General features: G+C 33.2%; 1 protein-coding gene across 1 annotated transcript in view; it reads left to right on the forward strand.

The window, feature by feature from the left end:
• Window positions 1-13,725, forward strand: part of EFHC2 (EF-hand domain containing 2) — a 220,451-nt gene that overhangs the window by 109,960 nt on the left and 96,766 nt on the right. Inside the window, exons 5-7 of the mRNA XM_051984989.1 lie at window positions 5,536-5,787; window positions 7,786-7,896; window positions 8,277-8,415. Coding sequence (XP_051840949.1) covers window positions 5,536-5,787; window positions 7,786-7,896; window positions 8,277-8,415 — 502 coding nt within the window. The remainder of the gene's footprint in view (window positions 1-5,535; window positions 5,788-7,785; window positions 7,897-8,276; window positions 8,416-13,725) is intronic.

A 13,725-nucleotide genomic window follows, 5' to 3' on the forward strand; every position in this document is an offset into this window, starting at 1 on the left:
CACTAGCAAAATCATCCCATAACTATAGTGAGGCTAATCAGGATATTTGGACTTTGTGAATTTCTTATACATTGAAATTTTTGTTCAGTCTCACAAAATTGTCTTTATGTTATAAGGAGAAATATAATGACTAGAAAATGGCTATTGGAGATGTTTTGTTTTCTGTATTTGTTAATGTGTGGCTGTGAGTCTTTTGCATCTTAAGATTTTTCTGTAAAGCAAAAGTTATTCTATAATTGATACTCATAAGTTGAATATCTTTTTCGAAGAAGCCCTGTTGCCTACATTTTAGGGAAGCCTAAGACAAGATCCATACCTAAGCTTTATTTTAGGAATTTTTCTAGAGAAACTTCATGTAGTGGAGTAGAGAAGGATACAAAACCTAATCTACTGTGGGATGGAATCTAAGTCCGTGTAGCTTTGGAACCCCTTGTTGTGTCTCTGTGGGCCATGCCACTGAAGTCATAATTATCTGTACTTGGAGCATGAAATGGTCTTTTCTCTCTGGGGGAAAAAATAAGCTCAAGAGGTAACAATCCAAGAATTGCACATGTATATGTGAATTGCACAGATTGCTTACTGTCTTGGGGAGGGGGAGAAGGAAGGAGAGGGAGAAAAATTTAGAACACAAGGTCTTACAAAGGTGAATGTTGAAAACTATCTTTGCATATATTTGGAAAAATAAAATACTATTTAAAAAAGAAGTACCTTTACATCCTGATTATGTAATGTTCTTTAAAAATGTAGAAGGGCTTCACAGTGCCTGTTACACATTAGAAGCTTAATGTTTGTTGAATGAATAAATTGTAAAAATCAAAAAAAGAAAATAGATCTGAAGAGGACAAAGGGTCTGATAACTTGTATCAGGAGAGTAGAGCCTAGAAGAATGTGACACAGAAGAAATAGAAGAATAGAAATAGAATACTTTCTGAATAGGAGAGAGATGGATATTCTGATATGAAAACTAATGCCTGTCCTCCAAAAATTCATACTAGAAGCATAAGTACATTATGTGAGAGATCATATGGTATATATAACAGAATGAAGAGCTGAATAGTGCTGTCCTTATAGTGTGTACCTGAAATTAGCAATAGAAATATGTTTAAGCTTTCTAACTCATGTTTCCAGGCTGTGATGAGAACTCTCACAATTGATGCCTTATTAGCTACTTTTTTGTTGATCTATGTGAGTACAAATGCCACTACTGGAATTAATCTGGAAAACATGCTAAGGATGAAAAAGTTTTAGATGAGAATATGAGAATCTTACTGAATGATATTTTCATCATTGCAACTGAATTCAGAAAAGATTCAAAAGAGAAAGCTGCAGGTGGGGAGCAAACAGCCTATTAATAAAATCTGGATTTCTTGGACCATAGATTAAGAAATAGGTATGACAGACTCTTGAGATATCACTGAGATTTGGGAAGATAGGATCCATGACTGGAACATGCCTCCTTGTTAAAAAAAAATTAGGATTGGTCAAATCTAAGGAGAAGTGATATTGCATTTTATATTAAGACTTAGGTGAGGGAATCCTAATAGGGAAGCATGGTGAAAAGCAGTGTAGAAAAAAACAGAGGCAATATGCATTCAAACACCTGATGAAGGGTTTGGGAAACACTTTTCAGGGAGCAAATTTGAGACATAGCGGAATGAAATCCATCTAAATGTTTCTCAGTCATGGTCCTCCATTACTTGCATTTCTGCCTTAGTATAGCAGGAAGGTTGTCTTCTATTCCTAGCATTCGACTTTCTCCTCATTGCCATCTCTTAAACTCCCTAAATTCCTTCAGGGTATATTTTAAACCCCATATTTGATTTTCTGTCTCTGCAGCTAACACCATCTTCTCCAATTACCCTGTATCTAGTTTGTATATGCCAGTATATGTTCATATTATCCCCACTGGCTAGACTAAGTTTCTTGAGGAATAATATTCTTTTGTTTTTGTATGCTTACTATCTCATATATTTCTTGGTATACAGTAGGCACATAAATCCTTGATTGGTTGACATCTGGAAGGGCAAATTATCTTAAAGATAGATAAAAGGAGTAGATCAATGATACGACATTGAACATTAAGAGGATATAATTATAAGGGGAATGATTAATAGGGTATTGGAATCCAGGATAAGTAGAGAGATAGAGAGCATCTATAGCAAGTCAAATAATAAGATGTAGATGACTTATATTTTATAGTACTGAAATAAGTATTAGATATAATTATTGAACCATAATTAGTCATCTTTTAAAATGAAGATTTTTGTTGTTGTTGTTGTTGCTTTTTGCTAAGGCAATTGAGGTTAAGTGACTTGCCCAAAGTCATACAGCTAGGAAGTGTTAAGTGACTGAGACCAGATTTGAACTTAGGTCATCCTGATTTCAGGTTTGATGCTCTATCCACTGCACTACTTAGCTGCTCCCAAATTGCTATATTTTGCTTTTGCTTTTATATTGCCTAGATTTTCTTCTGTCTCTTGTCTCCTATTCCAAGAGCCTGAAAAGATAGAAGAGAACAAAAGAATTCAATGAAATTGATCAATACTCTAAAAGAAATGAACAAAAAACTGAACCCTCACTTTATATAGAATCTTCCATACCTTTGGACAGCTCTCCACACCTCCTTGCAAGGGATCAGATGCCATCTTCTCTCTCTTTTTCTGAGACCAAATTGGTTCTTGGGTGTACTGGCTATTTCTTATTTGATTTATATAAACGAGATTTAAATATTGTTTCATCTCTGACTTGAGTTATTTCCTCAAGTTGCATTTGAAAGTTGAGTCACTAAGTGGTGACTGATAACACCCAAGGTATACTAGTAGGTAATCTTGTTGGGCTATCTTTGTACTCAGAAGTACAAATCCATCTATCCTCAGTGTATTCTTTTCACATTCTGAGATCTATGCCCTTCTTTCTATTCTCTCCCGAGGAAGGCTTAATCAACATTTTCTGTAAAACAACCCTTCATAGATAGGAATAAATTTCCAGAAATTTCTTTTTACAGCCTGCAATTTGTTCTATTTCTCAGAAGTTTTATTTATTTGTCAACTCTATATTTGTCTCCTTAGCTCTTTTCTTTAATTGTCATGTCCAGATCTGACACTGTTTTAGTCTGACCAGTGCTGAATAAAATGAGATTAAATCAAAGTTCTTATATAATATATATTTTATACATTGTAGCAACTTAAAAAAATTCATTGTTGATTCATGTTAATGCCTACCCAGGTGTGTGCTAGTAAATATTTAAAGACTGTCTTAGGGAGGTGGGGGAGGGAATATATACAGGACATATTTTTAAGTTTCAACTTCATCACTAACATTTTCTCTAACAGTTTCTCAAGACAATCATCAAAATCACAAAGTCTGATTTACACTATTGGTTGATTTGAGGTATAAATGCTCATCCTGAAAATTTAGCAATCAGCTTTCAATATAAATGTACTTATACTTAATAAATGACTCCTTTTGGTGACTGAGAACCAGTTAGTAGAGAGAGATTTGCATATTTAACCAGTCAAAAAGCAGCTTGTAAAGTGTCTGCATCTAATGATACTTTGTGTAGGTCCTTTTCTAACCTGTTGTTTTGAGGTGCTGGCTTTTACTTTTTCCTTATCTCTCTCTCTCTCTCTCTCTCTCTCTCTCTCTCTCTCTCTCTCTCTCTCTCTCTCTCTTTTGAAACTTAGGAAATAATGAAACAAATCCTTTTAAAAATTTGAAGCTAATAGTCATCATGTGGGGCAGGGGAGAAAGAGTGGGAATTTATTAGAGTGAAAGATCTAGTGTGCTGTCCAGAAGTAGTTGGGTAGCCCATTGCTGGATTAGCATCAGGAAAATCTGAGTTCATATCCTGTCTTAGATACTTCCTAGTTGTGTGCCTCTTGGGCCTTCATCACTTAACTTTTCTCAGCCTTAGTTTTCCTATCTGTAACATGAAGGTAATAAGAGCACCTCTCTCTCACAAGGGTTTTGGGGATCAAATGAAGTAACATATAGAGAGCTTTTTTAACCTTAAAAAGAACTTTTGTAGAGGATTACATTTGAGGCTATCTATTTCACCTAAGGCATAGGAATGTCAGAGGTGATGTTTCGATGACCTAGGCAAAAAAGCAGGGGTAGAGCTAGGAAGTAAGTGTGAGATTTCCCTGCACTCTTCTTAGGTCCATAAAGTTCCCTTATGTCTAAGCTGGGGGCAGGACATATCTCTGATGTCTTACAGGGGAAGCCCAGACAGACTACTTGGCAAGACATTTTCTGAGATAGGCTAAATGTCTTTCTAGGTCAAGGGTTCTTAGCTTTTTATGTGTCATATGCCCCTCTGACTGTATAGTGAATTAGTGAACCTTTTCTCAGAAAAGTGTTTTAAAATTCATACTATAAAATGCATAGGATTACAAAGAAAACCAATCATATTGAAAGACTATCTATCTCTCTAATCTATCTGCCTATATTTTACCTATATTTTAAAGTTCATAAACTCAGGTAAGAACTCTTGCTTTAGAGAGGGAACTTACAAATAAAGTATAAGGTTTATGTCCAAAAGACTATCTTTACTTCAATATTTTTCTGAAGGAAATTTTGCTAAGGGAATTGAAGAATTAGTAATATTCCATTTCTCTAAGTTGATTTGCTTTGTCTGCATTGTTTCTCCCAGTTCTGTTATAGAGAACAACTGAAGAGTTCCTATGGCACTGATTAAAGCCTTCCTGTTTCAGGGAGCTAGTAGAGGATGGGGGGAAAGTTGAGCAATAGATTTGGCATCCAGGAAGTCCTTGTGCAGACATGCACAAGGATGAATGAACTGTTGGTGGAGTGGTCACTAATGGGTAAGTAAGGGTGAAAAGTGATGACAGAAGCAGGATTCAAATCAGGAAATATCACAAAGTTCAAGGCAGCTAAAGGAGAAGCAAAAGCCAGGCTTTGGGCTTCATATGGTATTGGATTTGACAAAAAGTTTTCTCAGTTTATTCAACTTGTATATTCTGTATGTATATTGTATATGCCCAGCAACCTATGCTCAGCTCCATCATCCATTTTCCATTGAATTTTTTTCATTGCTTTCCCTACTGCCTTTCCCTGCCTTTACTCCTATTCTCTATATTATTATCCATTACAATAACCATGGAATTATGGTGGCAGATGCAAGTGAAACTCCAACAGATAAATAACCCAAAGTATTATTTTTAAGAAGGAAAAACATTGAATGTTTTCATTTTTCTCCAAGAGTTATTGTCTTTATGATTTCTTTGGGATAAATAAAGATTAGAATGTTCTTTTGCCAAAGGACAAATAAGAATTATTTAAAGTCTTAGAAATTTGTCTTTTTTTAAAATGTTGCAGAAGTTTATTTCAAAGAACTTTCAACAACAGACACTTCAAAAGCATGCCTGCTTTTTATGAGGAGTTTGTTGGTTTTTTAGGTGAGGTAAAGTTATTTAAAATTCCTTAGAACATTCTAGGGGAGAAGATGTATTTGTGTGCTTGCAGTTCAGGATAAACTATAAAGACCATGTTTATTCATCTCTTCTTGCCTTATAGACTTTAGACCGAATGAACCCCCTCCGTCCTTATGAACGCTTTGATACCCTGAGACAATTTCTGGAGCATGATGGTCATGTTTTGCGTTTTTACTGCTTGTGGGATGACTCAGAATCAATGTTTGGTGACCCCAGAGAACTTGTTCTTCATTACTTTTTATCTGATGATACCATTGAAGTTAAAGAAGTGATACCTGCCAACTCAGGCAGGGATGCTATTTCATTGTTCCTTAATAGAAGAAAGCTACCTAAGGTAAAAATAAATAAATAAATCATGCAAAATTGGAATTTGCTTTTCCACCTTAAAGACTTGACTCATTATTTCAATTGTCATTCGTTAGGAACATGATGACAGTTACCATGCATTAGCCAGAGTGTTGAAATCACTGTAATTGTGTGAACTTCATTCCACATTCATCTTTGCATATAATACAGGGTACAAAGAATATGAAAAATTGGAATCTGAAAATGCTGAGTTTAAAGGGCAGCAAGGAAAGAATTCAGGTCGAAGGGAATTTTTAGAGTCTTTATTATTTATTTATTTACTATACAGCTTCTTTTACACAGGTTTATATAACAAGTAGAATTTAAAGGTATTTTCTCAAGCCATAGTAATTTAAATTCAATTTATGATTCAATAACATTTATCTGCATTTGACATTTACAGTTTTTCTGTAGAGATGAGGTGACATCATCCATGTAGGCTCTGTGTACATATATAAATAGATTTAACCATTTTTGGCCTATTACTATTTAGTTATTAATAAAGATTTTTAGTTGACTATTGAGGACAAAAGTGGTATTGGACACTCAATTCAATCAAAATGACAACTAATTTGTGCATGAAAATAGAGTTCTAGAAGGTTTGTCATTATACTTCTAAAACCTGGGTAATTTTATTTCTTATTTGAGGTTTACCTTTTAGCACTAGTGACAACTACTTGTAGCAATAACCACATGTTTTAAAATCCATCAGAAACAAAAACTTGTCTGTTTTTCTATAAGAACTTCTGAGCTGAGAGCCTCCAGTCACATGGGTAATTTTCATTATTTTTCAGTAGGAAGGAAGATTGCTTTCTTCCTTCAACAGTATTTTATTTTTCCAAATACACATAGAGATAATATTCAACATTCATTTTTATAAAATTATGTGTTCCAAATTTTTCTCCCTTCCTCCCTTCTGATCCCACCCCACAGGATAGCAAGCAATATGATGTAGGTTAAATATGCACAATTTCCATATTTGGCATGTTGTGCAAGAAAAATCAGAATTAAAGGGAAAAAAACCTATCAGAAAGAAAAAGCAAGCGAACAAAGGTGAAAATACTATGCTTTGAGATACATTCAGTCTTCATAGTTTTCTCTCTGGGTATGGATGGCATTTTCTATCCCAAGTGTATTAGAATTGGGAGACTTGGCTTTTGACATAGACTCTTAGCCACATGCAGCACTTTTGTACTTGGGACACCACTATATATGCCAGTGCACCTTACTCTAAAAATAGCTGGAGGCAGGGGGAAAATCTATCTATCTATCTATACATACACACATATATATGTATATTGTACATATTATATATATTTACACATATATATTTACACAATATACACATACACACACACACGTGTATATCCAAGAATTATACAATCTCAGGTAAAAGAGGTAGGTCTAGAAACCAGGATTTCCAAAGTCCAAGGCCAGCTCTGCCATGCTGTTTCTTTGTTTTGTTTTGTTTTTAATATAATGATCTAAAAAATATTTGTTTCCCCTGTGCCTAGGGAATAAATGCTTGTTGATTGCTGAATTGATTGATAATGTCATAAATAAACAAATAAATAAGTAAAAGAATTAATACCAGCCTTTGGGATCCTAAACTTCTAAAAGTTCTAAGTGTGACTAGAGTTCCAAGAAGGGAAGGATCCAAAAAAGACTATGGGGATAAGGGTTGGGGGGAGGGGAAGGGGAAGGTTTTATCAAAGATGGAGGATTTGGAAGGGGAGCAGGATTTAAAGAATGAAGGCAAAATAGGAAAGGGGGAACAGAGAAAGAGACTCAATTGAAGAGAAGGCATAGAAATGGAACCATTTTACAAAATGCCTACCTCCTCCTTGTTTACAAAGAAAAAGCAATTCAAAGCACATTTTCTACTTGTAGTAAGTGGGCTACCTTACATTTACCATCTTTATATTCTGAGGCCAACACATCTTTAGTATCTCTTCTTACTCAGTTTTCTACTTTTCTTTCTTGTTAGTTTGCTCCAACTGGAGTGTATAATCCTGGCCAAATAACAGATCGAACAATTCTTAATGTTTTTGGAGGATTAGTAGGAAATCGAGGCCGCTATCTACTGGATAATTGTAAGGTGAGAAAATTACAGAATTTATTTTCCTGTAAAACTGTAGAACTGATAAAATTTATTGATGTTTTCTTATAATGATTTTCTGGAATCTGATATTGATAGTGAAATATTAGCAGAAAATATATTTTGTCATTTTGTTAAATTTTATATAGGGTTAAATGTTAGAGTAATGGAATCTTATTGCTAAATAAATTGCATTTGAAAGTATCAATCACTATCAGTTTTTAGAGATGTTTCTAAATGCCCTACTTAATGTTACACATAATTTTGGTTTGAAATTGGATATATTGATTTATATAACTTATTTTTTTCTTTAGGAAGCTGCCATGTTATCTTGATGTTTCTGGTTGGTACCTTACTTTGTTTTATTTATTTATTTTTAGACAGGAGCATTGGATCAGGAATTTTATAAAGACAAAGACCTGAAAATCGGTGCAGTAATTAATATTTGGGGGAGAAAAGTACTTCTTTGTGATTGTGATGAATTTACAAAGCAATATTATAAGACAAAGTATGGAATTGGTAAGTGACAAATATATAATGTGTTTTTTCCAATGGTAAATATCTGAAAAATCATTTTTCTAGAGAAGATTTTCCTTTGTGAGTTTAAAATTCTGAATGTGCAAGCTAAGGTATTATGTTGAGATAAATTGAGACAGAAAGCTAAGTACAGTTGTTTTCACTGACTGTCTTGCATCTCATTGTGAATGTGATGATTGGAATTTAATATGTAGTTTACTTTCTTCTGTCTGTGTTCGTGACAGCAAACATGTCCTTTTCTAAGTTTCCATTAAAAAACCAAACTTGTCTTAAAGGTATGCAATTTTAAAAAATGTTTAATGATATCTACTGCCATTTCCAAATTAAAATGTTATTAAGTGAAATCATATATTCTTTACATTGAGCAATAGAAAATGTTAAGACTTAAGCTTTACCTGTAAAGAACAAAAAGACATGGAGATGTATGTGTGCCAGCTTTTTGATTAATTTCCTCAGAATAGAAGAGAAGAGCAATAGAAAACCTGGATCACAGTCCTGGCTATACCATTTTCCCACTTGTAATAATAATAATAATAATAATAATAACATAAGCAAATTACTTCACTCCTCTGGCTTCAGTTAGCTTGAACACATATTTTTAAATAAAATTTTCTATAGAAGGAGGTGAGCATTATCTCATGGGTCTCATAAACTTTGTGGCTATCTTGAAAATAGAAACAATATATATATACCTTTACTTTTTTTTTTTTGGTAGAGGGGGGGAAAGAGGAAAAGATAAATCAGTCAATCAACAAGCATTTTGAAAGTACTTACTGTATGTCAGACATTGGGGATACAATTAGGAAAATAAGAATCCCTTTTCTCATACTCTCTGCTTTCTATTTTCTGACCATGTCTAAGATTATAGTGGAAGGATAGAACTATTGCAGCCATTCTTGGTATCCCACATAGCTCTTCACATACCTGACATAAATCATATTTATTCTAAACCTTCTCTCCAAGCTAAACATCCCTTCTTTCAACACATCCTCATATGGCAATAATTTATGGTCCCCTCAGGATCATGGCTGCTCTACTTTGGGCACACCAGAACTTTTTAATATCCTACCTCAAATGTGTTGTACTAAAATGAACACAGTAATCCAAATATGATCTAATCAGGAGATAGAATATCATGTCATTTGGTTAGTGCATTAGAGCTTTTATTTGGTTAGTTTGATTCAAATTCAAGTTGTAATCCATTAAAGTAAAGCTTCTTAAACTGTGGGTCATGATTCCATGTGGGGTTGTGTAAATAAATGTGGGGTTTGCAAAATTGTGATTTATCATCAGTAAAGTTTGATTTGTATACCTATTTTATATAGCTTTATATCTGAGGTTGTGTAAAAATTTCTCTGCTGAAAAGAAGTCATGAATGGAAAGAAAAGATTTAAGAAGTCCTGCATTAAAGGCCCTTGATCTTTTCCCCATAAGAATGACTGTCTATCAATATCTCTCCTACCTAACTGATTCTGTGGACCCAAGGGTAGGGCTTTCAATTTATTTTTATTAAACGTAATTTTATTGAATCTGGCCCATCATGTTAACTTTCTGAAAACTTTTTGGACATTAGGTGTTTTATTTAGCTACTCCTTCCAGGTTTGAGTCAACACGCAGATTTGATGAATGTGACATTTTTGTCCATATTCATGTCACTGAAAATGGACAGCAAATGGACAAGGATGCATGCCTGGGGAATAGTGCTAGAGATCTTCCCCCAAGTTGATATTGACCCATTTTCACTGCTTCATGAATTTTTTCATTTATCCTGTTTGAATTCCATCATCATCTAACCTATTTATTTTTTGTCTTGTCCATGACAATAATAAGAAATACTTTTTCAAATGCTTTGGTGAAGATGTAGTATGCTATAGTCATATACAAGTTAACTGGATTGAAGTAATATGTTGCTCTACAATAAACCTTATAACCTTTTCTATCTTAAAAACCTTAATATTTAATATGCTTTTATTTAATTTTTTTAATTTTTAGAAAATAATTCATTTTTATTTTCAGTTCTGTATTCTCTCTCCTTCTATCTGTCTCCCTTCCATTTAGAAGACAGGAAATATGATACCTATAAAGCACATACAATCAAGAAAAATATTTCCACATTAGTCAAGCATGTTCTGGGGGAAAATGTAAAATAAAGAAAGGGGAAAAATATGCTTCAAGTTTTCCATCAGAATGTGAACAATATTTTATATTTATGTTGTAAGTCCTTTGGAATTGTGGTAGCTCATTGTGTTGATCAGATACTAAGTAAAGTTGATTATCCTTACGATGTCGATGTTACTGTTACTATGTAGATTGCCCTTCTGGGTCTACTCACTTCACTTTTCATCAGTTCATCTAATACTTACCAGGTTTTTCTAACATTTCTCACAGCATAACATTTCTGGTATTAATGTGGCCCTATTTTCCCCAGTCATTTGCTTTGTATGATTTAGCATTGATTTCACAATATTTTGACACATATTCTTTAATTCTTTGTCATGAAACCACAATATAACATTAGATATTAAGAACTTTTGCAAGCATAATCTTAATTATTATAGCCATAGGTTTTTAGTGGGGTTTAAATCAGGCAAGTTTGCAGACCAATCAAGCCTATTGATCTCCATATCTTGGATAAATTTCTTCGTGTGTGTGTGTGTCTGTGTCTGTGTGTGTGCGCGTGCATGTGTGTAATATGAAGCCTGGCACAAGTTCATGCAACATTCCATCACCATTTGAGAATTATTATAATTCCAGACCAATTCTTTGTGTCAGTATGTTTATCAGAATTTATAACTTCCACATGTGATCAAGATTTCCTGGCTTACTGAAAGTAAAAAAAAAAATCCCTATAGAAATTTTGGGTGCATGCAGATGAGAGCATCCAGATATTACAGGCTCAGCTATATACTTCTTTTGACATAGATTTTGGTATATTTTTGAATGAAAAAAATAAATTTTATCATTAAAATTACCTTTTCCCATTCTTAAGAACTTTCATCTTTATATTTTATTTTTTATCAATGAAAAGTTTTTTATTTTTCATGATGTGTTTGCTTTTTTTTAAGCCTTCAACTTTTTTCATGCCACATGATGAAGGAAACAGTATCAATTCCTTCAGCTAAATAATTCCTTCTGAATGTTTGCTTCTTTTCTGAGAATTTGTTTCTTTTTTTGAGAAACATAGCTGTTTTAAGCATTTGTTTCCAATACTTTAAATACTATTATTTGCTTTAAACTTGGGTGTAATTGATTTTAGTTCACTGTGGGCTTGAATGATTCTCTCTCTATGTACATATATATGTGATATATTTATGAACATATATACATGCCACATATATTTATATATATTTAATATTTTATTTTTCCCCAGCTACGTATAAGACAATTTTTTTAACATTTGTTTTTATGACTTTGAGTTCCAAATTCTCTCCCTTCCTCCCCACCCCCAGCCCTCTTTAAGATGGTACATTTGGAGTTAAGTAAAATGTTTTTATAAAAGTAATGTTGTGGGAAAAAACCATAGCTCACCCTCCAAAAAAATCCTCAAGAAAAAAAGATTATGCTTCATTCTGTATTCAGACACAATCAGTTGTTTTTATGGGTATGGATGTCAATTTTCATCATAAACCCTTCAAAGTAGTTGAGCATTGCAATGAAATAGCAAAGTTATTCATAGCTCATCATACCACAACGTTGCTATTACTTTGCTTAAGTTTATGGAGGACTTCCCCATTTTTTTAAAAAGAGCATCCTGCTCATCATTTCCCATAGAACAATAATATTCCTTCATAACGATATACCACAATTTATTCAATTATTTCCCAATTGATAGGCATCTCTTAATTTCCAATTCTTTGCTCTAAGAAGAGAGCTACTATAAATATTTTTGTCCAAATAGACCTTTTTGCCTTAAAAAAATTTTTTTTGAAATTCATGCCTAGTAGAGATATTGTTAAATAAAAAAATATGCATGATTTTATAGCCCTTTGGATGTAATTCATAGTTTTTGATCATTTATCAATTGTTGAATAGGTTTTCTTTTGTAAATTTGACTGTTTTATATACATTTGAGAAATGAAGCTCTCATCAGAAAAACTTGCTTAAAGTTTGTTTCACACTTAACTATTGCTAACTGTATCCCTCATTTAGTCTATTCTCTCTTTCCTTTCACCCTGTTACAATTATCATCATCCCCTGTGGAAATGCAAATAGATAAATCTTAAGTCCCTTATAATATTCCTTTCCTTATGCTTCTCCTGAGTCCTGTATTGGAAAACTAATTCTCTATTCTATCTTTTCATCATGCTTTAAAGTCCTCTATTTCATTGAATATCCATCTTTCTCCCTAAAATTTTGCTGGGTAGATGAATCCTGTTTGTAATCCTGGATATTCTCTGGAATATCATATTCTAAGCCCTCTGATCCTTTAATGTAGAAGCCTCCAAGTCTTGTGTTATTTGACTGTGGCTCCACTATTGAATTATTTCTTTTTAGATGCTTGCAAAATTTTCTCCTTGACTTGGGAGTTCTGGAATTTGGCTATAATATTCCTATGAGTTTTCATTTTGGGATCTCTTTCAGGAGGTGATCAGTTTAGTCTTTCAATTTTTATTTTATCCTTTGGTTCTAGAATATCAAGACAATTTTCCCTGATAATTTCTGGAAAGATGATATCTAGGCTCTTTTTTCTATCATGGTTTTCAGGTGAATGAATAATTTTTAAATTATTTCTCTAGGATCTATTTTCCATTCCAGTTATTTTTACAACCATTTCACATTGTTTTCTATTTTTTCATTCTTTTGCTTGTGTTTTATTGTTTCTTGATTTCTCATAAAATCACTAGATTCCATGTGCTTAATTCTAATTTTCAAGGAATTATTTTCCTCAGTTTTGTATCTCCTTTCCCATTTGTCAAATTTTACTTTTTAAGGCATTTCTCTTCTCATTACCTTTTTAAATTTCCTTTTGTACCACTCTCAATTCACTCCTCAATTTTTTTTCTTTATCTCTCTTACTTGATTTGAAGAGCTTTTTGAGCTCTTCCATGGCCAGAAACCAATTTTAATTTTTCTTGGAGATTTTGGATGTAGGAGTTTGACTTTGTTATCACCTTCTGAGTGTGTATTTTGATCTTTCTTGTCACCAGAGTAACTTTCTATGGTCAGAATCTTTTTCTGTAGTCTGCTCATTTTCCCAGCCCATTACTCAGCTTTTAAATCTTTGTTAAAGTAAGGCTCTACTACCTGCATTCAGAAAAAGGATTATGGGGAATGTATGTGGATCACAACATA

This window comes from Antechinus flavipes, chromosome 3, assembly GCF_016432865.1.
Source record: "Antechinus flavipes isolate AdamAnt ecotype Samford, QLD, Australia chromosome 3, AdamAnt_v2, whole genome shotgun sequence".
NCBI classification, from domain to species: domain Eukaryota; kingdom Metazoa; phylum Chordata; class Mammalia; order Dasyuromorphia; family Dasyuridae; genus Antechinus; species Antechinus flavipes.